The 25,956-nt window shown below is 45.3% G+C and overlaps 1 protein-coding gene across 16 annotated transcripts in view; it reads left to right on the plus strand.

Annotated features, from left to right (window-relative positions):
* Positions 1 to 25,956, plus strand: part of CHD2 (chromodomain helicase DNA binding protein 2) — a 91,596-nt gene that overhangs the window by 47,076 nt on the left and 18,564 nt on the right. For 10 of the 16 annotated variants that reach the window (XM_030015082.2, XM_030015083.2, XM_041123838.1 and 7 more), the window contains 19 exons: positions 1,826 to 2,045; positions 4,831 to 4,917; positions 11,280 to 11,341; positions 12,715 to 12,837; positions 13,169 to 13,318; positions 14,832 to 14,965; positions 15,618 to 15,843; positions 16,571 to 16,671; positions 17,341 to 17,385; positions 17,547 to 17,722; positions 18,396 to 18,520; positions 19,155 to 19,371; positions 20,013 to 20,102; positions 21,030 to 21,220; positions 22,257 to 22,445; positions 22,960 to 23,122; positions 23,511 to 23,663; positions 24,178 to 24,249; positions 25,436 to 25,585. In XM_030015082.2, coding sequence (XP_029870942.1) covers positions 1,826 to 2,045; positions 4,831 to 4,917; positions 11,280 to 11,341; positions 12,715 to 12,837; positions 13,169 to 13,318; positions 14,832 to 14,965; positions 15,618 to 15,843; positions 16,571 to 16,671; positions 17,341 to 17,385; positions 17,547 to 17,722; positions 18,396 to 18,520; positions 19,155 to 19,371; positions 20,013 to 20,102; positions 21,030 to 21,220; positions 22,257 to 22,445; positions 22,960 to 23,122; positions 23,511 to 23,663; positions 24,178 to 24,249; positions 25,436 to 25,585 — 2,674 coding nt within the window. Of the gene's footprint in view, positions 1 to 1,571; positions 1,598 to 1,825; positions 2,046 to 4,830; positions 4,918 to 5,974; positions 6,097 to 11,279; positions 11,342 to 12,714; positions 12,838 to 13,168; positions 13,319 to 14,831; positions 14,966 to 15,617; positions 15,844 to 16,570; positions 16,672 to 17,340; positions 17,386 to 17,546; positions 17,723 to 18,395; positions 18,521 to 19,154; positions 19,372 to 20,012; positions 20,103 to 21,029; positions 21,221 to 22,256; positions 22,446 to 22,959; positions 23,123 to 23,510; positions 23,664 to 24,177; positions 24,250 to 25,435; positions 25,586 to 25,956 lie in introns of those variants that run through there. The other 6 variants (XM_030015088.1, XM_041123839.1, XM_030015093.2 and 3 more) reach the window with 6 other exon arrangements.

Raw genomic sequence — 25,956 nt, forward strand, 5'->3', positions numbered from 1 at the left:
AGGATGGTAGTTCAACTTGATTTTCCAGCCCTGCTAGGAGGAAGAGATGCGATGCCCCCGTCTCCTTCGAAACCAAGCTGGGACGATGCAACCAGCAACCACTGGTGACGGTTCACCCTCCTGTCTTTGCTGAAAAGGCTCCGTTTCTGTTACTTCAGCCTCAGAAGTTCTCACTCCACGCTGTCTCTTTTTCCCCTGCGCGTGCTACCCTCTTCCATTTCAGGACTTGCGAACAGACCCAGCGCAGCGGCCGCCACTGCCACGGAATCGCAAGATGGTGGAAGAGGGATGGCTGTAAAATGGCGGCTGGGAGCCTGGCTGCGTGCCCTGCGCCGAAGGGATTTCTGGAGCAGGTTCCCGCGGCGCTCGGCTGCTGCCCTCTGCCCGCTCCCTGGGAGACGGCAGCCAGGAGCTGAGCTGCTGATGCATGAGCTGCTGGGGGCCAGCCCCCTTAGGTTTCACAGATACCTGAAGAATTTTTATCTGAGAGTGGAAAACACTTCCGTGGTGTGTGTAAATGAGCCCTGTTTGCATGTGGATATACCTATGAATAGTAGCTGACTCTAGTGATCCCCTCTCTGTAGCGTGTATTGATTTCTGTAGACCTGTATGTAATTGTACACGTGCTTTTGCTTTTTTGTCTTTCTTGAACTGTGCCTTCGGTGTATCTTGTTACTTTTGTAGTTTCGTACAAAAGGAGGAAAAATTAAACATCTGGGTTCCCTCTGCAAAGTTTTCCTGACTCTTCTTTTCATGATGTTCTATGTGCAGCATGCCCTTAAATACTACACAAGCATCCAGCTGCAGCTCAGGAGCTGACTTGGAAAGAGACGCTCCTTGTTCAAAAAGTTTGCAGTCTTGTTACTGCTGCACTGCATTTTGGTTTGTGACAGAGTGGGATTTGTAAGGCTGCCATACTAGCATGTATGTTATATGTCGTAATGAGTTTTCTGTTTTCTTTAATTGGATTTTAAATGAAAAATAGATGTTGGAGGGATTGGGCAAAGGTATTTGAGTATTTTGGCCACCTAAAATAGTTTGGCCTCTCATTGATTTCCTTTGTTCAGGAACCTGCATTTAAATGAATGTTCTGTATATTAACCCTTTTTAATGCAAAGGGAAGAAAAAAAAGAGGAATACACCTATCTGATGTTCTGCTCTCCCATTATTAGCTACTTGAGAAATGCAGGCTGCACAGCATTGGTGTAATCCTTTAAACAGGAACTGCCCCAGCCACATGTCTGTACAAGCTCCTTTCTGCTGCTCTGTTGCTGAATTTATTCTTTCTGCAAGAAACATGGTATTTACTATAATATATAGTATTATGCATACAGTATTTGGTGCTGGCCTCTTTCAGAAATTGGATGTCGGATTTTTGAACCATTGGCCATACTAGGGTGTAGTGGAGAGCCGTGCCGGAGGAGCTGCTTATCTTTAATACAGCTGGATGGTCTCTGGACACTCCAGCTCCTGATATACCTTATTCGTGCTTGCTCTGAGCGAGCCAGATCCTCTCTGGAGGACCTGTGCTGGTGGTACTGTTAATGCTTCTCTTCATGTTACCACCACTCTTTTTGTTTTGGCTGATGAGCAGGAGGTACTGTACATTGATTTGGAGCCTGCAGTCTTGCCTGTGTGTTCAGTGCTTCTCCTGGGAAGGAATTACATCTACTTCAATGTGCCCGTTTGGGACCACACGGTTCACACTTGCATTTAGGCTATTCCAAGCCTATCGTAGCTTGGAGATGGCTCTGGTTTGCTCGCTGCGTATTTCAAAGCTGTGACAGTGCAGTTAAAATGTAATCTCTTCTTTCTCTACCATCAGTCACTCGGCATCCGAAGAAGCCTCTGGCTCTGACTCTGCAAGCCAGTCTGAAAGCGAGCAGGGCAGCGAGCAGGGCAGCGAGTCAAACAGCAGCTCGGAGTCCTCTGAAAGTCAGTCTGAATCCGAAAGTGAATCAACAGGTTCGAAATCCCAGCAGACCCCTCCTGAAACCAAAGAAAAACCGGCCTCTAAGAAGGAAAGGATAGCAGATGTTAAAAAGGTATTGCCCCCACTGCTCTGCATAGCTGTGTTACCCTTGTGCCCAACATGAAAGGGCAGACAGCAGGACCTTAATGAAGCTCTCTTCAACTTCCCTGCCACTTTGCACATTGACCAAACAGCCTTCGACCCCTGGTGTCCCCAAGTCACTCGTTGGCTGTTTGGTCTGTGTGCTTGTGCCCTGCTGGTGTCATCCTTGTGAGCAGGAGCTTGTGTGTTTGATGGAACAACCTTTTGGGCATCAGATAGATAATGATGGGGCTGACTGGTGCGAATGAGGGCAGGTGCCTGTCATCAATACGTGACCCTGTCATTTCATCCTCTCCCTCCATCTTTCCACTCCTCTCTCCTGTCTGTTCTCTCTGTCCTCTGCCTCAGAAGTAGTAAAGCTTCCCCATGTGATATATAATCAGGAGAATGCTTGTCTAGGATCTGGGCCATTTTGGTTTGTTTCCATCACTGTCTTCCTTTTTGAAAAAAGTAAAGAAAAAAAAAAGGAGGAGGAAAAAAGCAATTTAACTTTTAATATTTAAATTGTCCAGAACAGTGGTTCTTTGTTGTCGTTTTTTTTCTGCAGCTTCCCAGCTAGCCCCTAGCAGTACCCCCTCAAATAGCTGGGTTTGCCCTCCACCTGTTGCTGCACAGGGATTGCAGGTGCCTAATGCACGTGGTGTCCCTCTGGTTAGCAAGCACCCTCTCCAGTGCAGAAGCTGGGCCTTGGGTACCTGCTTTACCTGAGGGATGGAGGCACCTGAGTAACACAGTGTAGTGTGAGGTGAGAGAGAGGAACCCAAATACCCATTTGGAGACAGGAACCTGGTGAACTGAGTTTACTTGGAGGGAGGAAAATCAGGTTAGGTCAGTTATTTTTTGTTTGTTGTGGTGTGTAACTATCATGTTCTTCTTGTTTGCATTTTGTACAGCTTGCTCATGAGAGTGAGTTTTATGGAGAAAGTTGCTATGTATGTAAAGACTGAGAAGGAAGGGTAGTGCTTTTGGCCTGTGCTCCCCACATACCTGCAAGGGAGAAGTTAAGGATTTTGTTACCAGCTTCTCCCTCTCACAAATCTCTAGGCTGCCTGCTCAGGTTGTGGCTAAATCTCCTGTGTTCAGACTGGCAAGGAAGGATGCGTTTATAAGGCAGTTGTGGTAACACAATATTCAAATTTATGTTTTATTGTTGGTAAACGGGGATTAAAGGAAGTTTTTCTCTTCCTCTGTGGGCTTCTAAGAGCATGTCCCTGATAATAAACATTAAAATTATCCTATGAGGGAGTGCATCCATACACAGGGTGATAATTAACATGGATGAAACATGAAAAGGTCAGGGCACCCTCTAATAAGAAAGCCTCTCCCTTCCTTAATTTCTCTGTTAATGGGTGTTTTCCTTAGCTAGGTCTAACCTAGGCGTGTGGATACCTGTTCCCCTTGAATAACCAATGCAATTAATTATTATATTATTGTTTATTTTGTATTTCTGTCTAGATACACCCATGAAGGTGAGGTTAATTTGCATTAGGTGCTATACAGATTTGTCATGGGAATTGATCATCCAAAAACTGTGCCATTTAAATGATGAAAAGACAAGTTCTTCAAACAGTTCAGGGAGTATTTTGAGTTTTTCTTTCATGTGAATTTATCTCTCTGTACCTGCATGCCCAACAGATATACACCTTTGCAATCTGTCCATTGCAGTGTTATCCCATTAGTCTTTTAACAGTAGCAGAAAAATTGCCAGGCTGCAGCCTTGTATTCATCACGCTCTCAATCCCAAGTTGCTGCTGCATCTCGCAGTGTATTTTGATTTCCTTTTCCTGCCAGTGGCTTGCAGAGACATTTGAGGAGGGAAAGAGAAGCAGAAGAAGAATGAATAGGTTTAGAAAACTGTGAGAGGATAAGCTTTGCTGAGAGAGAGAGGGATTGTTGATGTAGGTGTTTGAGAGGCATGTTGGTGGTTTGTATCTACCCTGTAAGTCTTCTGGTGTCCTATGTCACCAACACAGCTCTGCATTCATATCCCTCAGGGCATCAGTTCTTCTCTCCCCCTTCTCCTCCTGTCCATCCAGCAAAAACAAATGCATGCTGTTATACACAGTGTATGAAACTGTTTAGGGCCTGGTTACAGCAAATAGAGCACAACCATTCCCAGTAGTCAGCTCTGCACATCCACATGTCCCACACTGCCAAACCGCTTTCGCATCAGTGCATTCAGGAGAAGAACCAGCAGCACCACTGCCTTACCTTGCCAAAGGACAGGGTGCCCTGGTCCATTTGCCATCCAGGCTGGGCCACAGAATTCACTTTTGAAGTTGCTGCTGCTGATGTTTCGTCACTGGGCTTGTCAGGCAGCTGGTGGGATTTTCCCTACAGAAAGGAATTGTGGTAGAAGCTGGTAGTGACAGTGAATTGTCCTTTTGAGTTGGTAGGTCCATTCATTCCACGTGCAAGGTGTTGCCTCCTTCAGCACCATTGCTTGCAGGGGGGCTGGCTATCTCAACACTCTGTCCTTCAGCCTAAATGAGCTGGAGAGTAATTCATACCCTGGTGGAAAGATGGACCACTGTAAAGATAATGCTGAGATAAAACACGTTGCTTTAGAGTGCTACCAAATACCCCCAAATAATCATAATCCTTTTCAGCCAGTTTTTTAAAGTGTCCATCTACTGGTTGCTGATTCCCTAATGGTTTTATGTCAATTTTTTTTAAAAACATTCACCATCGAACTTCTAAAATGTCAGAAATAATTGGGGTGAAGCAGGCCTTCTGATGGTCTGTTTATTTTGCAGATGTGGGAAGAATATCCTGATGTTTATGGGGTTAGGAGGTCAAACCGAAGCAGACAAGAACCGTCGCGATTTAATATAAAAGATGAGGTAAGGAAAAAAAAAAAAAGAATGAGGGATTACTGAACATATAAAACCAGCCAAACCCAAAAAGCAAAGGCAGGTCTCGTCTGCATTGCCTTGCAAACACTGAGTCCTAGTTTGGTGCATGGATGTTGGAGCTCACAGTTAAGGTCCCAGTCCTGCAGTTGGATCCACTTGGCTTGAGACCTCTGGAGTCAGCGGGACACTACGTGGGCTGAGGTCTGCATGCACTGATCTGATTGCTGGAATGGGGTGTAATGCAAGTCATGCTCTGCTGTAGAAACGTCCTGGAGAGAATGAGTCTGTGTTAAAAAAAAAAAAAGCAAAAAAAAAAAAAACCAAAACCAAAACAAAACACAACACAAATCCAACCAGGAATAAAGGAAACTTCCCAGAAACAACTCATAACAACAAAACAGTCATTGTTGCCCATCCTGGAATGGATCATGCTGAGAAATGCATTTGTGTGTGTTCAGCTTTATGAACTATCACTTTTCTTTGGTTGAATATTGGGGAGTCTTTTATGTTTCAGTTGGAGGTGACAGTGGTCTGAGCCTGGCAGACAAACCTTCTAATTGTTCCTTTTTCAGAACATTGGTTTTTTTTCTGAAGATGTAGGAGTTAGCTGCTGCCTTTATTTGCATCTAACAGGCTTTCTGCATAGAGTTTTTCAACTGCAGGTCTTCAGGAAGGTTGAGTAGCTATAGCAGAGGGGGAAGAAAACCAGGGAGAGGCTTAGAACTAGGTACAAAAATAGGCAGTTAGGACTCTGAAGATAAGCAGCCAGATTTTCAGCAGAGCAGGAGCCCAGTGGTGCTTTCTGATGGTCAGGCTATTTGTGCTTCGCCACTGAAATGTGCGTTTTGATGCTTGAGGGGTCCGAGTCATGCGGCAAACGCGGGTCTCTGGCTCCTTGTTCTGGTGCGTTATTGTTGAGCCTTGCGGCACCCCCAGTGCCACCATCTGCCCCCCCCAGACTCCTATGCTGGGTGTCCCGCATAGCAGCAAGTTAGGAAGGGGCTTGGGGCATATCATTGATTTAGCTTTTGTTTTCCTTTTCAAGTTCGGCAAACCCCAGGCTCGCTGGCCGCCTCTCTGTGCGATGCCCCGGCATGCACTGTGCTGGCGATGTCACACCCACCACAGACCTCCGCTGCAGACCCAAGTGCCCTGTTAGGGGCTCAGGTAAGTCCCATCTTTTTTTGTTTTACAATATTACGTGGTTTTGCAAATGTTGTTTTCTTTTTCGATATCTTTATTTCCTACTACTTAAGGTACGATAAAGTTTAAAAAAAAAAAAAATCCGAGATGTAAAAACTTTGCTATACCACAAAATATTGTAAAAAACAAAAAAAAAAAGTCCTCCAAATGACCCCACTGCCACCTTCGTGAAACGGAAAGCCAAAATTAACAAAATTGGACCACCCCCTTCCCCTCTCTCTCCCCAAAGCAACATTGACTGGTCCCTGTAGGGCAACTCCCATCTGCAGCAGAGTCTGATGGAGGGTGTGACGTGTCAGGAGCACAGTGCTGGGGCCTCGCAAAGAGCAGGAGGAGATGGAAAGTCTTGCTTTTGGAAGACCTAAATGCCAGCAGGGAGGAAATAGCATAGCTCGAGCCTGCATGGTGCTGAGCACTCCTTGCTGCTGCTGCAGCTGGCAGAAACCCAAGGCGTTTGACACCTCTTAAGATTGCTTTTTACCTTTACAGGGTTAATCCTGTCGCCAGTGACCTGCTCTTGTGGCTTGCTGCTTGGGACTTCCAGCACAGTGTCTAGGAGCTTTTAATTGCCTTCTTCCCTAACGCTTCTCTGCAGTATTAGCAAACAGCATCGCCCAGGCAGCGTGGCAGGCTCAGAGCGCAGAGCAAGAATCAGCCATCACACCTCCCCATGTGCTGCCCCGTGACTCACCCTGGTCAGGGGAGATGGCGCGTAGGTAGAGGTGGTTCAGTTTTTGGGGCACTGTTCAATCACTAGTCTGTCCTCTGAGACCAACAGTTTGGGTAGGGTTATTTCTGTGTTAGAAATGATTGCCTTCTGGGAACTGCCCAGAGGCCACCGGCCATGTTGTGTAAGTCTCTGAGCTGCAGTCGGAGAGGGTGATAACTTGCGATCGATACTGAGGTGTGGGCTGAAACATCAGGAAGCGAAAGTGCAGTTTTGCGTAGGGGTACAGAGCTGCTCAGAGGACTAAAGCTGTCTCCAGGAATGAGAGTACATGTGAGTTTTTTAGTAAAAACAGTACTTGCCCATGTGTTTTATTTGCAGTTAATAAATCAGCTTCAGGTTTCAGCCAGGGGATGTGAGATATGCAGAGCCAGGTGCCTTTCAGAGTATTCTGGGGCAGCCGAGAAATAAATGTGCCCAAAACAGACACAGTCTTTTTAGTATAAAAAGGATGGTTTCAGATTGGAGTTAGTAATAACTGGCATGGTGCGTCTTTTCTGTGAGAGACCACAAGTCACGCACCAGAGGTGTTCCCAAAATACAGTTGGTTTTATTATAAAAAAAAAATTCTGCTCATTTGCATTTTGATCAATGCTCTGCCTCAGGTATTCGCTGGAAGTTCAAACACTACCAGTATCACTGGGAAAAAGAAGTTCAGAAGGCATAAGAAAACTAACCTGGCAAGCTGAGATTCTCCAGCTTTTCTGGACCACTAGAGCTTGCCCTCTGTTAAGCCTGAAATGAGCAAATCCTCACTTTGACTTTAGTCTGAAATGTTTCTTTCAGCCTGTTTAAGCAAGACTTCATCTCTCCTAGTAGGCAGCGTGAGCTCAAGAGGCTCACCTGGACCATGCCAGTGGCCTTGAGTTTCCATTTCTTCTGCCCTGGGCTAGCAGTGAGGACACTCGTGGACAATCTGTAGGACCAGGACTTTAAAGCTGCTGCTGTGTTGCTCTGCTTGGTGCTATCTATGCATGCAGCATAATTATGTTTTGTACAGTGTTGCTCCACAGCAAAATATAGCATAATTAATCTAGTAAAGTGTGTGCACTTCATGTGCTGGGAGAGAGAAAGAATAAATTAGATGGGAGGAGTCAATGAAGCATGGAGAGGGAAGGCTGATCCCTTCAGCTGGAGGTGGGGAAAGCAAACTGTAAGAGTCCAGTTCCTAGTCCAGTTGGAAGTAGTGGTGCAGGAATAAGTTGAGCATGTTTGTAGTGTTTGGTAGGGAAAGGGTGAACTAAGGAAGGCAAGTTATCTTTCCCCTTGGCCACAGCAGCAGCACCCCAGAGGGGCAGCCTGAGCCCAGCAAAGTTTTGCCAGTGCTGGTACTCAGGCTCTTGAGAGTGAGCAACGTGCCCCCAGCATCTCTTGCTGGGCTGACAAAAGCCCTGGTGGGGACTGGAGACTGATTTTGTCAGCTTAGCTTGTGTCATTCAGGGAGGTGATGTTATTAAAATTCCAAGTTGCATGTGATTTCCTAACCCGTCTGCTTCCTGATGATGGTGGATGGCAGGCTGGAGTGCAGATGGGACCTCAGGTACATGCTCTGGACCTGGCGTGCTCCCAGCTCTCTGGTTATCATCTGTGCTTCCTTAACTGAGGAATTTACCACCAGTCAGAGCCTGTAGGTTGCTGTTGATACAAGCACAAGCTCTGTTTGTGCTGCAGAGTCCAGGGCAGAGGTGCAAATCTCACCCTTGGGCTGATTTGAACAAGTCAGCTCAGAGTTTTGCAGCTGGGTCCTGAAATGTGGATTTAAGTGGAATTAAGAGGTTGCTAAAATGTGCTTATGCTTTTTTAAAAAAAATATTTATTATTTCTGTATAAAATGGTAGAAAGCTGGAGCCTGGCACCGCAGGGTCAGAATGCCAGGAGGAGTTGGTGAGAAGGAGACGCGGGTCAGTGGTAAGCAAGGGAGCAGGGAGGAGAGGCTGAGTCACTGGTGGCCGCGCGGGGCTGCAGGCACGGAGCTTCCAGGCACTGGGGCAGGGAGGATGTGGGAGCGCAAGGCAGGCAGATGACTCAGGCTGGGGACTGGCTGCGTCAGAGGAGATAGAGCTGAGCTTGACACAAATCCAAAAAAGACAATGGTGTCTTTGAAAAACGTAACTGAAAGTGGCTGAATTGCAGTCACAAGTTAAATTTTTCAAGATAGGAAGAGGTGAGGAAAAGACAAGTCATTAAGAGATGAGCATCAGCTTTGTAGAGACGGCGACAGAGCAGGGGGAGAGTAGAGGTGTTAGGAAAATGGACACTAGATACTTGGAAAATGGGATTTTGGCAAAGAAGTGGAGTTAGTTTCAAAGAGCCAAAGGTTGTATTTGGTTTTCTCCGAATCTGATCTTCTCTGACGCAGAGCAGAATTAAAATCCACCTCTCTTTACTTGTGGTTTGCCAAAAGACAGCAAAAAATAAATCTGCATTGAGGGAAAGCTCTCAAAAACCATGCCAAAATTGGAATGGCAAAGCATCATGCTTCAGAAGGGGGATAAGAGATTAAAAGAGAAAAAGAAAATTGAGGACTTCTAAACTCTGCTTGTTGAAACTGAAATCTGTGGAATGCTTGGCTTATGTTGCAAGGGTAGGTAGGGCTCTCCATGGTGTTTGCCAGTCACTTGCTTCCTGGATGCTTGGTAAATAAGACAGGGATTTCAGGCAGGGCTGTGAAACAGGTGGATGAACACACGTTCGTAGTAAGATATGGTGCAAATGGTGTTATTGTGTCACATGTAAATCTGACACCAAACCACAGTGAAATTCAGCAAAGCTCTTGGTCTAACATGGCATCCAGTATTTCAGTTTATTTTAATGGAAACACTGATGCAAGCGAGAGGGAAATTTCTGTTGGTGGAAGGGAAGCTGGAAAAAGGAAATAAAGGATGCAGAAAGAAAGCAGAGGGGTGGGCCATGGCTCTCCAGAGCCTCGACTTTTTCATGTTGCAGCTCACACCATTTCACAAAATCCTTGTGTGAACAGCTCTTGGTTGCAAGCTTTGCTAGCTGTACCAGGAGGGTGGTGGGTGTACCAGGAGATGCAAACTGAGGTACCCGTGGTGATGGACAGACATTACCTAGAGCTAAAGCTGAATACTACAGCAAAAAGCAGTATGAAACGGAAGATTTTCAATAAGTGTGTAAAGCAAGCAGTCTTGGAGGCTGCTTCTATCATTTTAATGCTCCTTTAGAAATCTTGCATTGGTTTCTTTAGTTTTCTCCCTGCCAATTTCAAGTGTATAAGGCAAAGTCACCTCTGGGTTGAAGGGTGTTATTTGTGTGGTAATCTGTTTTTATGGTTGACTAGTTTTTAGGAAAATGGGGTTGTGTACAACCCACCTAAAGATTTTTTTTTTTTTTTTTTTGCTATCTTGGTCTATGGGAGTTAATGATGCCCATGTTTAAAATAGTACATCAAGTAGTTAGAATATCTCTAGATATATTTAGCCAGAGAGACTTCACTGGTGGAGACTGGAGGATTAGGAGAGGGGAAAGCAGCAGAGCATGGCTCTGCCCCAGTCAGGTCCTCAGTGACTCAGGAAAGCAAGGACACTTGTGATGAGAATATTGTCTCTTTATTAGAATTTCCTTCCTTATAGGAGTTTCTCTAATGAAGGCAGAGATCATAATGCATTTGCGTGGCTGCAAAAGTTTCTGCAATCACAGAAACTAAGCCTGAACGCCACCAAATATTGCAGGATTCCTGCTGAAATGGCAAGCATGGACACTTGTGAAAGTACATTCAGCCACTGCACTTTTCAGTTAAAAGCTTTGTAAAACAGCTGAGCCGTAGCACTGTGGCAGGCCCTGAAAGTGCTGTCCAGAAAACACAGTCATGCTGCTGCCTGATTCTCGAGCATCAGGCAGGAGCGATGCTCACCTTGCAACATCGGCAGAGGTGGCAGCGGCTGAGCCGCCCTCCCTGTCTCTCTCTGGGGTATGTTTTGCCTCTAGTGCCGGGCAGTGCAAGGCTTGGTGAGTTAAATTCACCCCATGGTTTTGTAATCCATGGGGTATTGCACACATTGCAGGTCTGCCTTGCCACTGCTGAGATGGCATCTGCCAGGTATTGGAGGTTGATGCTGAGGGGGAGGTGGGTCACAGCCTTGTGCATCCCAAGCTCAGGAACTCCAGGACAGATGTTGTAGTAAAGCTGTCCAGCGTTTTTGCAGAGAGTTACCTTCTTCATGCTGAGAGCACAGCGGCATTAACCCTGCAGCCGAGGCGGCGCAGAGGGAAGGGTACTGGGGAACTGGCTGCTCTTTTGCAGCCCCGTCGCACCAAAGCATCCTTTCAGCGCTGCAGTGAAAGACCAGTCGGGCTGTGTCCGAGCTCAGACCGCGTGCATGCGTTTCAGTTGCGTCCTTGAGGAGACAGTCCAGAGTGAAGCCTACAACCTGATTTTCTTTCTTTTCAATTAAAGGCAAGTAGTGAATCTGAAAATGAGAGCCCAAAAAGAAGAGGCCAGAAGCAAATGAAAAAAACGTAAGTTCTAGGGAAAGGGTTTTGAATGGTGGTACTTTGTTTTGTTTTATTTTTCAGAATAGTGGTATTGGATTGTTTGATAGGTGTTGTCAACAAGACAATGAGCTTGTAAAATAAATTATTTAATATTTCCGGTAATAATACTTTGGATGACTGAAATTGAAGTATGAATATGGATCTACAGATGGATGCAATTTCCCAGCTTTTCTTTTGTTTACATTTTCCCACTTTGCCTGTGATGGAACCTGAACAAGTCAGGTTCACTTTCTGTTGTCAGTCTTTTAACTTCTCCATCATGTTACTTATTCTCCTTCAGAGATACTTAAAATAGTTTAATCCCTTCTCCTCCCACCTTTTTGATTAACAGAGAATAAAATGCCAAACTTACCCTCTTTTATCTTTTATAACCCTCTGCTAAAACAATAGAACTTCCATAAAGGATATTTTGGATGTCTGATCACTGTAACTGAGTTCACTTACGGTCATATTTTACTGCCTTTTTCCATCTAATAAGTACTTTTTAGTTTTTCCAAACACTAAGGTGAACTGAAGGGAACTACAGGCTGCCTGCTGGAGAAAACTTAAACACAGCCACATGATCCTGCTCCCTTTCTCCTGTTTCTTGTCTTTTAATTTTTCATTTAGTTGTACACATCAGTGCAGGAGGGAAGGTAATAAAGCACAGGGAGGACTGTAGTAGTATGGACCTTTCTCTCTTGGGCAAGGGGAATAATCCCTGTGGACTCTCCACATCCACTTGGAGAGAAGAGGGACTCCTTCAAAGGGTATTTCGGAGCTGCAGCTTTGCTCTGAATTGCCGGCAGAGAACATGCTTCCTTCCACTAATGGTATGGTGTGATTTGGCTTCATGCTTGGAAACTTTAATTGCCTGAATTTAGATGGCAGGAGACTTCTTGCTCCGTTTTCCGCGCTAGAAGGAAATCATGTAACAGTGCACGTTGTGGCTTGTACTCCCTAAGTGAAAGTGAGCACTTCTCAAGATTTTTCCAGCTCATTTCAGAAATGCAGAAGTGGAAAAGAAAAATAAATAAATTGAAGCACTTGCCCACTGAGTTGTAAGAAGTACAGCTCTGCCACAAGCACTGTTGTAGTATGTGTTAAGAGCCACTCTCACTCAAGTTATACTGCCGCTACATGAACTAAAACCCAGGTGACTGAGGCTTTTTCTTAAAAGCAGAGAATCACACCATAAAATTCCCCGTGCATTGCACTGAACAACCAAGAGTGCAGTTTTGAATTTTTTCTCGTAATTATGGCCTGCTTCTATTAACCTAGATGGCTTGGATATCTGCTTAGCCAAGTATTTGTGTTGAAATATGATTGCCATTCATGACCTACCTTTCTGACCGTAGAAATAAATGGAAAAGAGAGGTCTCTGGTGAAGAAGAGGATGAAGATGGAGGGGAGCAAGGCACCAGTGGAGAGAGTGAGCCTGAACCGAAGAAAGTTAAAGCAAGAAGACCTGCCCAAAGGAGGTAAGGAGTGGTTGGTCTAATCTGTCTCTTTTTCTACATACGTCTTTTCTGCCTGTGCTGGGTGGAGAGGTAATCTCTATTTGTCGCTGAAGAATGGTTTTTTTTTTCTGGAATATTACCCTTGTTTACAACCTAGTAAACCTAGGACCTAGTTACTCTCTGGTCTACCCATTTCATGCTCCAGTGAGTGATGCAGTGGTTTCCATGGTAGTTGGAGTAGACTAAATCCCTAGGAGTCTAATATTTGAGATTCATGCTTTCTTAAAGACTTACTAAAATGGAAGATTATGTAAAACACACTGTATTATGGCTTTATTAATTCTTATTTTAGAACAGTGGCCAAAACCAGTGTTAAAAAGCCTCACAAAACCCAGCGTGGGAAGAAGAGAAAGAAACCAGACTCATCTGAAGATGACGATGATGATGAAGATGATGAGACTCCCAAGAGACAAACTCGACGAAGAGCAGCCAAAAATGTCAGGTATCAAGAAGTGTGGGGTTGATAATGAGAGCTGGCTGGCTGGGGAAGAGGGGGCACCCCAAATTCCCTACCCTAGGCACTGACTCCCTGTGTGATCCTGCAGAGAGACTCTCCTCTGCCCTGCAGATTTCTGTTGGCTGAGATGTAGTTCTTTTGACAGGTTCATGCTGCGAACATCTGACTTCTCTTTACCTTGTTTTGCCATCTCTAAAGGAGGGAATATTTACCAGTCCCGCTTAGAGAAATATGAGGAGGTTTGCATAATGTTTCTAAAGTACTCTCAGATGAGATTAAGAATTACAAATAATAGATTAAAGTGAGTAAAATGAGCTGTGCTAGATTGGACCAGTTGTCTGAAAGTGGCTGATAGGTGTCATGGTTTAACCCCAGCCAGCAACTAAGCACCATGCAGCCGCTCGTTCACTGCCCGCCCCCCGCAGTGGGATGGGGGAGAAAATTGGGAAAAGAAGTAAAACTCGTGGGTTGAGATAAGAACGGTTTAATAGAACAGAAAAGAAGAAACTAATAATGATAATGATAACACTAACAAAATGACAACAGCAATAATAAAAGGATTGGAATGTACAAATAAGGCGCAGTGCAATTGCTCACCACCAGCCGATCGACACCCAGTTAGTCCCTGAGTGGCCATCCCCCGCCCCCACTCACTCCAGTTTATACACTAGATGTGACATCACACGGTATGGAATACCGCGTTGGTCACTTTGGGTCAGCTGCCCTGGCTGTGTCCTGTGCCAACTTCTTGTACCCCTCCAGCTTTCTTGCTGGCTGGGCTTGAGAAGCTGAAAAATCCTTGACTTTAGACTAAACATTACTTAGCAACAACTGAAAACATCAGTGTTACCAATACTCTTCTACTGAACTCAAAACACAGCACTGTACCAGCTACTAGGAAGACAATTAACTCTATCCCAGCTGAAACCAGGACATAGGTAATGCCTTGGGACAGAGCATTGAGACATAGTGGAGGTAAAGCATTATCCATTCCCCAATATACCTTCTCACATTTTGGCAGTCCTAGTAAGGGACTCACAAAGAGCCACCCTAAGACTATTTTTTGGTGGTTAAATGTTCATCAAAGATGAGAAGTGTAGTTACTAGGGCAGTGTAGGCACCCATGCAGCCTTTCGATGCTCTGCAACCTTCGTTGTTAAACATAAAATAATCTTTCACTGGATAGAGGAGACTTTCTCTATTGGTGGTCTTGCTTCTGCTGCAGGGATTGTTCCACCTCCTCATGAAGCATCTGGTGTTGGCCATGGTCAGAAAAAGTGTATGGACAAGATGGAGTATTAATCTAATAAAGTGTAGTTATCTGAGTGTCTCAGGGAAAAATACTGAATGGCTAGCTTAAGAAATGCATGTGGTGAACATGCACTGAACCCCAGGATAAATGCTGGAGAAAGCTTGCTCCAGTCCATGCCATTCTGTGTGTTTCTGGACTGGGAAGAGTCAAGGGCTTTTTTATCAGTTTGGTTTTGATCTTGTTCAGTTACAAAGAAGATGATGATTTTGAGACGGATTCTGATGACCTGATAGAGATGACTGGGGAAGGAGCTGATGAACAACAAGACAACAGTGAAACTATTGAGAAAGTCTTGGACATCAGGCTTGGAAAAAAAGGAGGTGCGTAGCTCTGGAAAAAGCCTTTATTTCTGATGTCAATCATGTGCACTCACAGTTTCTCTTGAGCTGGTGCAATGCTTTTGCAGCTTCAAAGTGGGGCTGAGGGTTGTTTCAGTGCTCTTCACCCTTTCCTCTATGCCTCTTATTTATGTCTTCTAGCAGCTTTTGTAAAATCTAGTATTGAAAAACCTAAAATGTCAAGTTTATGTGCTTGGCAGCTTTCATTTAGTGTGCACGCATTTTAAAGACACAGTCATTGTTCTGTAATTCTTGCTTTTCTCCTCTTTGAAATATAAAATAGATCTTCCAGTAGGGTCAGTTTTCATAGCTCCATTGACAAAGCCATAATGAAAATAAAGCCACTGTTTTGTTCTCATAGCCTTACAAAAGTGTTTTTGTAGAACTGAATGGTCTTGAACATTTTCAAGAGACCTTTGAATTATACTTAAAGAAAAAGCATTTATGATAGATTTAAAAAGATTCTGTTGTATGGAAAACTTTTGTGTGCCTGTCTTACTGGGTTGCAGAATCTGTAGGATATTCTTTGTGCTGTCACAAAAGATGTATTAGAAAAATAACTTTCTGCTCTAATGCAGTTCGTGTCCAGTGCTTGATAACAAAAGTACCGACTGCAGCCTGATTTCTTTTGCAGCCACTGGTGCTTCCACCACAGTGTATGCAACTGAAGCCAATGGCAACCCAAGCGCTGGCTTTGATCCTGAAAAGGATGAGGGAGAAGTTCAGTACCTGATCAAATGGAAAGGCTGGTCATACATCCATAGCACATGGGAGAGTGAAGAGTCCCTGCAGCAGCAGAAAGTGAAGGGCCTGAAAAAGCTAGAAAACTTTAAGAAAAAAGAGGAGGAGATCAAGCAATGGTATGCTTTACTTCAACCAGTGATTTGGCCTTGGGCAAATCTTTTTTATCCAGAGGTTTGCAGAGTCATGACTGAAAACATTTGATTTCTTCTTGCAAAGCATGTTTCATCCAAAGTAATTGTTTTCGGTGCACAACACTCACATCTCTCTTTGTCTACTGATGAACATCCCCCCTCATAGAGATGATGTCTGTGGCTGTGGTGTTGAAAGAGAGAGGAAGAGGCATGAAATCCACAAAATTGCCACTTCCCAGGCTTAAGGATTGGACAACAAATAAATGGTGCACAGATTCTCCTGGCCCAGGAGGTGACATGAGGGCCTGCAGCCTTATTAACCCTTGTTAATTATGGACTTGTCTGTATGCAAGTTTTTGCATCAGTTTATGTCTGACGTCCCCAGGAACTGTAAGGGGAGCTACGGTGTGTTTCCAAACTGATAAAGATGGAGTAGCAGCTTCCAACTCTGATTCTGGTTTTGAGACTGATTCTTGCAGCAGAATAAGGCGTCATTTAACAGAGAGACATTATGAACATCTCTGACATTTGCTTCTCAGTAATGATTTATGATTTAGGAAGCTTTAACATGTCCTATAAGGAGTAGCCTGCTTCAGTGACTTGTCTGAATGACAGAACCATGTAGGAAAGTAGTATTTCTATATGTGGCCTCCATGAGCATTTTGACAGAAGCATTATAGTGGTTTTTTGTTTTGGATTTTTTTGCATCTAGGCTGGGCAAGGTATCACCTGAAGATGTAGAATATTTCAACTGCCAGCAAGAGCTAGCTTCAGAGCTGAACAAACAGTATCAAATAGTGGAGAGAGTAATCGGTAAGTGAACCCAACACTTTTGTAAAGGGGTGAAGAAAGACGTGGGAACTTCAGTCTCTAGTGACAGAATGAATGCATGCCTCTTTCTTCTTCTCTGTCCTCCAGTATCTCTGGAGAAAAAACCTGGTGTTAAGTATATTTCAGTGTGTGAAATTCAGGGATATGAACAGTAGAAATCCAGGTTTACAGATTTTTATTTACAAGCAATACAAATAATCACTCTCCTTGCCTGGAGTATGGAATGATACACTAGTTTGCAAGGGGATGTTGAAGTTGCTGCTGCTGAAGTTCTTTGACTTCAGCCCTTTGGATGCAAGGTGTTTGCATCCAAAGCAGCAGTACAGGCCTGGCTTTTGTGAGAACCACTTTCTGTGACGTGGTTGAGGATGTGGTTAGGCTGCAAGGCAGCTCAGGGGTTAGATTTTCATGATTACTTATTAAAAATAAAAACAGGACTTACTGAGCACTTCAGTAATATCACGATCATATCAGTCAGAGGTGTCAGCATCCAGTTGCTTTGGGAGTTGGCTTGGGGTGCTGTTGAACCTCCTTCCATACCATTCCTATACAAATGCATGGGGTGTGTGGCAGTGACAGCCGGCCTGCCCTGCTCCCTCTGCTGGCTGCCAGCACTCCAAACCCTTCCTTCCCTTCTCTCTCCAAACACAGCTGTGAAGACCAGCAAGTCTGCTACAGGGCATTCAGATTTCCCAGGTAAAAGAGCATTTTTTTTTTGGTCCCTCCAAACTTTTCCTTCTAGCCGAGACCTGTCTTGTGGTTGTACAGGTGGTTCAGACTGCCCCTGTGAACCACGCTTGTGGTTCAGCCACAGAACCACAGTTGCTGAGGTTTGGGCTTTTTTGCATATTTTGCAGCAAACAGTCGCAAAACATCCTCAAATGACCCAGAATACCTGTGTAAGTGGATGGGGCTGCCCTATGCCGAGTGCAGCTGGGAAGACGAGGCTCTGATAAGCAAGAAATTTCAGCACTGCATTGACAGCTTCAACAATCGTAACAACTCCAAAACGATTCCTACCCGGGACTGCAAGGTTTGCTTGCTTCTCTCCTGTTGCTGGGTTTCTCCAGGCTGGGTGATGATGCAAGCAGTGGGAACGTGAAGTTTTGTCATGATAAGTCAGAGAACATTTTCCCATCCTCCCACTGGTGTTTGAATGGTTGTTTGCTGTTCTTGTATTGTACTTCAGGCAGAGATGTGAACCCCCTTTTGGTTTCATTTACTCTGTGCATAGTGAGAACGTTATGTCCCCCTGGGGAGTGGGAGGCTTAATTAATTCTTGCAAAGTGCTTCCTCCTCAGAAGAAGCTGCTGCAGAAATGCAAAGTTTTAATATCAGTTGGATGAAAAAAAAGCACACCTGGGAAAAGAGAAAACCTGCAAGATGCTGATATAGTGGAGGAGAGGGACAGAGATAAAGGGAGAAAACCCAAGAGGACAAAAAAAGAAAGTGGGGCTTGTTCCATCTAGTGTGCATTATGTACAGCTTACTGCACTCTTGCGGGGACTCACAGCCGTGGTCATCAGAACCAGAGGACAGCAGGCAAAACATAACACTGTGGAGTGGTTTTCTGAACTGCAGACATAAGCGCTGGCTAGGAGAATGTGGATGGACTTTAACCAATGAACAGATATATATTCATTGCTGAATTTTCAATCTTACTTTCTTCAGTGGGCTTACAGCAGTGTGCTTACCTTCTTTTCCAGGTGTTGAAGCAGAGACCGAGGTTCGTTGCCTTGAAGAAGCAGCCTTCTTACATTGGTGGTGAGAACCTGGAGCTGCGAGATTACCAGCTGGAGGGCCTCAACTGGCTTGCTCACTCATGGTGCAAGTACGTACAGCTGCTTTGTGACGTTTGTTTTGTGTCTCCTGGGTTTTGTCCCAGTAGGATCTGGCCTTCTTGTTTTCAAGTGAGGTCTTCACCCGGCCCTCTTCTGCAGCTTGAAGGATTTTGAATGTTATCATGCCCAGCTGCATTGCAGACACCGCAAGCAGGAACTATCTAAAGCATGAACCTAAGAAACCTTGTGCAAAAACAAAAAGCATTTTCCCTGTCTGGGCCTGTTCATGTGCTGGACTTGGCTGTTGTGTGAGCCTGCTACCTATCAGCCCTAATTTTCCATTGCCTTAACTGAAAAAAAGGTTTTTGGCTCAGCATGCTTACACACTCGTTGAAGTCTTTGAGAAATGTCCTTCTAAAATTAGGTCACCGACTCCCCTCTACCTTTGTCTTTGTCCTTGCTTGCCAGTTTGGAGTCATTATAGTCTGTTCATTTTTACAAGTTATCGTGCCATGTACAGTCTGGATGTCCCTGGGACCCACTCAGAAGTGTTCAGATAAATGTTTTTGCACTGCCCCTTTTCTGCCCCTGTTGTGGATTGCTGTTCATGCTGGTGCACAGTAAATTAGTAGTGGCAGAAACATGCGCTCAGACAGGATTTGTGTTTGTTCTCTTCCTTTTCAGGAACAACAGTGTGATCCTGGCTGATGAAATGGGCCTGGGCAAGACAATTCAGACAATATCATTCCTGTCATACCTCTTCCATCAGCACCAGCTGTATGGCCCTTTCCTGGTTGTGGTGCCCTTGTCCACTCTCACCTCATGGCAGAGAGAGTTTGAAGTGTGGGCACCCGAGATAAATGTGGTGGTTTACATCGGAGACCTCATGAGCAGGAACATGGTGTGTAATCAGAAAGCAAAGGATGTGGGGTTGGGTAGAAACGCTGGGTGCAAAGCAGCAGCTTCTGTGTAACATGGGTGACACACGTTCTGCTGGAGAGGCTGACGGATAGTACTAGCAGTACTGCAGGCAGCTAAAGCTGGTGTAGCTGAGCACTTGGGTATAATTTGCTGCTGTGGGGACTTTTCTACCTTATTCCCCCTCTTAGAGTGAGCACAGGAGTACTGGCCTCTCTCAGAGAGTCTGGAAACCACTACTGCGCTGGGCTGAAACATGCTGCAGTAAGGAGTATAGCAGTGTAAAAGTGCTTGCCTCCTATGTTCTGAATTATTCAGATGACAAAGCACACAAATGTTGTGAGTCTAGTGGTGTCAATAATGAGGTGATGCATTCATTTGGCAGATGGGGGTAATGTCACAACAGCAAGTTGTTTGACCTTATTTTGTTACCTGCACAAGGGCAGTTGAACCACATGTACGCTAAAACAAGCTGCTCCTTGGGCATGCTGAGCTCATCAAATGGCACCCTGAACAACAGGGTTTTGGACTTGGTTGGAGTCTCTGGCTTTAGCTACACTAAAATAACAATTGTTAACTCTTTCGATAACATTGGTCAAAATTAACATTTGTCTCTGCTCACAGATACGTGAATATGAGTGGATCCACTCTCAGTCTAAGAGGTTGAAATTCAATGCACTTATTACAACATATGAGATCCTCCTCAAGGATAAGGTGAGTAAAGGTCCAAGGATGTTTTTACTCAGACTTTCTCTCTCATGCGAAGGGGAAAGCCAGCCCCCAACTAGTGGGTTTCACCTCTTTCCTCTGTGGTGATGGAGAACATACAGCTACTATTTGCTTTTGCTTGCCAGTAATGCAGAGGGAATGTGGGACACCTGTTATAGTGTCTTCACTCTTGTACTGCACAGCTGTGTTATTGTTTTTACTTGTAAGACACCAGGCAGGGCAGTAGCTGGATTTTACCTGGTTTAATTTAGGCTAGTTAAGAGGACAAAATGTTATACTGAACCACTGGCCACAGTGTTAACGATATCTGGATTTTTTCACTTATGAGAAATCTGTCTGCTTAGGAAATGCTCATCAGCCCAGCCAGTGCATCACTGAGTCCTAGCAGAAAACAAAGAGCTTAATAGTAATGCAAAAAACAAACAAAAAAATTAAATCAAAACTCTCGGCTTACCTTAACTTTATAGGCTTGTTCGTCTGCTCTCCTGCTGCTGCTCCAGTGGGGCTAGTGCTACAGCAGGGCCCCAGGAGCATGGAGAAAGGAAGGAGTAGGGGTCTGGGGGAGGACTCTGCTTTCTGGGTAAAGCAAAGTTCGATTAAAATAGGTATACTTGCTGAAAGACTATTCAGATATTGCAGGAGCACTATACAGTATGGCTAATTTTCACCTTTCCTTTCCAGGAAGGCAAAACTAGTGTAGGTATCTTGGTCCCAAGGTTATGTTAACAAGAAACTCTTGTGACCCCAACTCCTTTGGTGGTGGGTCCAGCAGGAGGGCTAGGGCAGGACATCCTGGAAAGTACACACTGCAGTGCTTTCTTGCCATGGAGAGGCAGGCATGTGCAAGGTGGTAGGGCTTGTCTGACCCATTGTCTCCTTGGGGCCTGTTTTTTTTCTCTTCTTTTCCTCCAGGCTGTTTTGGGAAGTATTAACTGGGCCTTTCTAGGCGTGGATGAAGCCCATCGGTTGAAAAATGATGACTCTCTGCTGTACAAAACATTGATTGATTTCAAGTCCAACCACAGGCTGCTGATCACTGGCACCCCACTTCAAAATTCACTCAAAGAGCTCTGGTCTCTGCTGCATTTCATCATGCCGGAGAAGTAAGTCTCCTTTTGGTCCTTCAAAAAACACCTCTGTGTCCATTCTTGTCTGTTAAATAGACTTGAGGGAGTGCAGAATGGCAGAAATTCCTGAACTAAACTCAGTGGAGTTAGAGCAATGAAAGGGGAACAAACATTGGTGGGGGAAAACCAGAGGTTAAATGACTAACACACAGCGTATTTCTGGCAGCAAATTGAATGGGGAAACCTAATACATGCCTTTCAAATCTGTGTGCTGTCTTAGAGCCATCTCTAAAAAGCTAAAGCTTGTTTTAAGCAGTCATCTCGACCATTTCTGAGGTTTCCAGTACATTGTGGTTCAGCCATCCTCGCCAACCATTTTATGGCAGTCTCTGGGAGTATTGCTCAAGGACGGTGCTGTCTAGCTGATTGTTCGTCTGTCCACATTATAACAAATATTTTGTTTTCTTTAAAACAAAATGGGCTATGTGCATTGCTAAGACGAAGACAAGCATGCCCCAAAACTCACTAAAATTATGTTTGACTGCAAAAAGAGCTGTCCCCCAAATTCTTTTTATTGGATCATAGAAAGAGTGAAGGAAAGGTTTGAGGTCTCCCAAGTGGAGGAGAAGAGCAGATCTCCACATTTCAAAGGAGCTGTTGGAGGAAGCAGCAATCCAAAAGAGCCCTCAGAGCAGTGTAAAACATAGTGCAGTTGTCAAAGCCCTGCCTAGGGGATGGCACTGTGGAAAGTTCAGAAACTGCTGCCAGATAAATGCCAGCAGGAGACAACAGAGCAGAATACTGGAACACTTGGGATTTTGGGTCCTGGGAGTTAGTGTGAAGCTCAAAGATAAGATGTTAGGAAGGCACCTAAGCCCAGAGAGTTCTTAGCTTTGTCACCAATCTGTTCAGTTAGCCAGAGCAGAGTGAACCATTTATCCTCCACTGTATCTCCATTAAATTGATGATCTCCTGTCTTGTTGTGCAGCAGGAGCATATCTGATAGATGCTGTTTGGTGCGATAAGACAAGAGGTATTCTGACTCCTCTCTGCTCCTCGTTTCTGTTGCTAGGTTTGAGTTCTGGGAAGATTTTGAAGAGGATCACGGGAAGGGTAGAGAGAATGGCTACCAGAGCCTTCACAAAGTCCTGGAGCCATTTCTCCTACGCAGAGTGAAGAAGGATGTGGAGAAATCTTTGCCAGCCAAAGTGGAGCAGATCCTCCGGGTGGAAATGTCTGCTTTGCAGAAACAGTATTACAAGTGAGTCATTAAGTTATGGGGAGTGCCAGTAGAAATGGGCACATCTTTCTAGTGCCTTGGGAATGTGTTTCAGTATAGCTTGTCCTTCAGAATGCAATGTGGCAGCTGTCACTTGTAGTACCAGGAGCTTCCCAGTAGGAATCTGAGGTAGTGTAGCTGGTATCTTTCCCTCTATAAAAGCATCTCCAGACCACTGGAGATGCTTTTGTAGAGTGATACAATTCAGCTGGTCAGCTTTGCAGGACAGAGGCTATGTCTTTCCTGGGGGAGTAAAGCTCCCCACAAAATTGGGGTGCTGTTTAATTTTAAACTGTAATAATATCAATAGGAAAGGAAGATCAGGGTTTCTAGTGAGGAAACAGCAGTATTCTGTAGAAGAACTAAAGAGAGATGGAGGGAGGGAAGTAGACTGATGCCTGAATAAGGTGTCTCTGAAGGTTTTGTTCCTCCAAGACTCCAGCATGCCCACTCTGCACTGTGAAATGATCTGGACTTCTCATTTTCCTGCCTGCAGGTGGATTTTGACAAGAAACTACAAAGCTCTTTCAAAGGGAACGAGGGGGAGCACATCAGGTTTTCTGAACATTGTGATGGAGTTGAAAAAGTGCTGCAACCATTGCTACCTTATCAAACCTCCTGAGGAAAACGAGAGAGAGAATGGCCTTGAGACCCTGCAGGTGGGCAGTGTCTTTGGTTACCACCTTTTTTCCTTAACTTTCCTTTTTCTTCTGTCCTTCCACCAAGATAAGATCAGGTGAAGCTTTAGCTTCTGCAGCTTCTCCATTAGAAATAGTGATCACAGCTAAGCCACTTGAATTTCCAGCCCTCCAGTTCCACTGTAGGCAATGTTTTGTGGCCATCTAGAGTGGGAGTTGCATGCAATATAAGGTCTATCTTGGATGATTCATTATATGTGTGGCCTCTGCTGTGTAAATCCAGATGATTTGATTAGAAATGTATGGGACAAGCATAACCCCAAAAGAACCAGATCTCTGCATGTCTCTGTGCAATGTACGTAAGGGTAAGACTGGAAAGCATCAGCTGGAATGACGGTTACTCCTTCAGTCTCTGATCAGGAGCAGTGGAAAGCTAATCCTCTTGGACAAGCTGCTGACCAGGCTGCGGGAGAGAGGCAACAGAGTGCTGATCTTCTCCCAGATGGTGAGGATGCTGGACATCTTGGCAGAGTACCTGACTATCAAACACTACCCTTTTCAGGTGAGAAACATCACCATGGAAAACAGTGGGGTTGACTTGAAGTGCAAGAAAATGCAGTGGGAAGCCTGGGCAATGGGAGTCACTGAGTTTCCCAGAGATTCGTGGCTGGGATTACAGGTTGCACTTATTGAAATACAGTGGAGGGAACTGGGAAGTCCCTTCATTTCAATGCAGCCCCACCTCCGCAAAACGCCTCCTCTGACAGGCCCCTGCTTCGGGCTGTGTCCTGTGATAAACCCCGAGGAGAGGATAGCAAACGCAGAGACCCTGGCTGGGAGCCTGTAATGGGAGCTGCAGTGTCACCCGCTGTGTGACTGTTGCCTGAGCATACACCCCTCCTGCCCTAGCGGCACAGCGGGCTAAGGCAGTGCAGTTATTTTTAATTGGCGGTTATTTTTGATGATTAAATGCTGCAGGCAGGGAAGGGGGCTGTTGGGCTCCCAGAACTTGGGTGCAGCAGTTCCTCAGGGCTCCTTTACCTTCTTTCTTTTATCATTATTGTTGATTTTTCTAGCGCTTGGACGGCTCGATCAAAGGGGAGATCCGAAAGCAGGCACTGGACCACTTCAACGCTGACGGCTCTGAGGTACTGCAGCTGGGGCTGTCCTGCCTTGGAAGGGTCTGGGTGGGCTGCCTGAGCAGCAGGCATTTACAGCTGAGCTGCAGGTGGTGACTGCCAAGAGGGGATTAGTTCAGTTCATTTCTTTTTACAGGACCTCAGATACTTTTAAAGATGCAGATATAGTAAGTTTTGCAACTAGCTATATTGCTTCTTTTCAGTCTCCCACATCCAAAGAACAGGGCTGCAAGTCACACTGCCAGGAAGTCCTGAAGAGGCCAGGAAGAGCCAGAATTTAGCAATTCTCTCCCCATGGTCTGGGGAATGAGGCGGTTGCTAAATGATTCCTCCAGTCTGAAGCTGGTTTTGGATATGAAATGGTAGAAGCAAAAGGGGGATTTTAAGCATTGGCAGGCAATGGAGTCTGGTGTTGGAGGTGAAAGTCTCCAGCGTAATAGGAGAGGGCATCTTGTCTGGGCTTGCTGACTCACAGTGACTGGTGTGAGGCACTTGTTTTGTGCCACAGTCAGCCCAGCCTTGAGAAATACCCGTCCTCGCTCCAGAAGCCTGGACTGGGGGGAATCTTGTCTGACATAGGAGATACAGCTGGGTGCTTCATGGTAGTGGGAAGGGTAACAAATAAAGGTGGGGAGATGACAGCAGTGTGGGTGGGAAAGGAGCAGGAATGCCCACAGTAGCTCCCTTTTCCCGCTCTCCTGGGGGTATCCATGAGGGCTCAGACATCCTGGCTCTAACCTGGCACCCTGTGTCCTTGGGCAGTGACTCAAACAGTCTGTTAGTTGCTGATCTGACCCCCAGCAGGTTTCAGGCAACAAAAAGCATGTGTTTGCCTGCTGCCTTTGTAGGAGCCTGGTGGGCAGTGTGGTTTGACCTTCAAAAGCAACTCCAAGGTGCCCTTGCCCTGAGCCGTTTGCATTGCCCTCCCATAACTATGCAGGCCAGGCTGTTTCTGGAATAGCATACCTTTCACCCCTGCCAGCATTGCCTCACCTTGTGCGTCAGCTTAAAGAACGGTGGTACTTAGCCTGCCTGAGTAGAGTGTGTGGGAAGGAAATCCTTTTTCTGCTTAAGAAGCACGAGTGCAACAGAGCCCTCCTTCAGTTTCCTTGCATAGCTTTGAAGTCGCCACTGCTATTTTATGTCCACAGTTACAGGCTGGCTAACTCACAGATGCTTTTTTTCTTTTCCCCAGGACTTCTGTTTCTTGTTGTCAACACGAGCTGGTGGGCTGGGAATTAATTTGGCCTCTGCTGATACTGTTGTTATCTTTGACTCGGACTGGAACCCCCAAAATGATCTTCAGGCTCAGGCTCGGGCTCACCGTATTGGACAAAAGAAGCAGGTTGGAAGAGTTTCCTGGGTCATTTTCTCTGTGGTTTCAGTGTGGGCATCTAAACAGGCTCCCACCTCACCAGAGCTTCTGAAAACATGGTCTTTTTGCCCTCAGTCCAGACTCCTGAGAGTACTGCCAACTCAAGAGAAGCTCATTTAGAAGCCAGGAAACAAAAAATCAGCCCAAATTTGCCAGATGCCAGGTTTTTCTGTTGGCTTTGGATCCTGGCATGGTTCAAAACCAAGAACCCAGCCCATGGCATTGCACTTCTCAGCCTAGTGGACTCTGTTCTTTCTTGCCCTGAAAAACTTGGAGAGTAGAACATCCACCTTTAGTAGGGTTTTATTAGTTACGTGAAAAGTTTGATGCTAGTTTGGATT

Source organism: Aquila chrysaetos, chromosome 5, assembly GCF_900496995.4.
Source record: "Aquila chrysaetos chrysaetos chromosome 5, bAquChr1.4, whole genome shotgun sequence".
Taxonomy (NCBI): Eukaryota; Metazoa; Chordata; class Aves; order Accipitriformes; family Accipitridae; genus Aquila; species Aquila chrysaetos.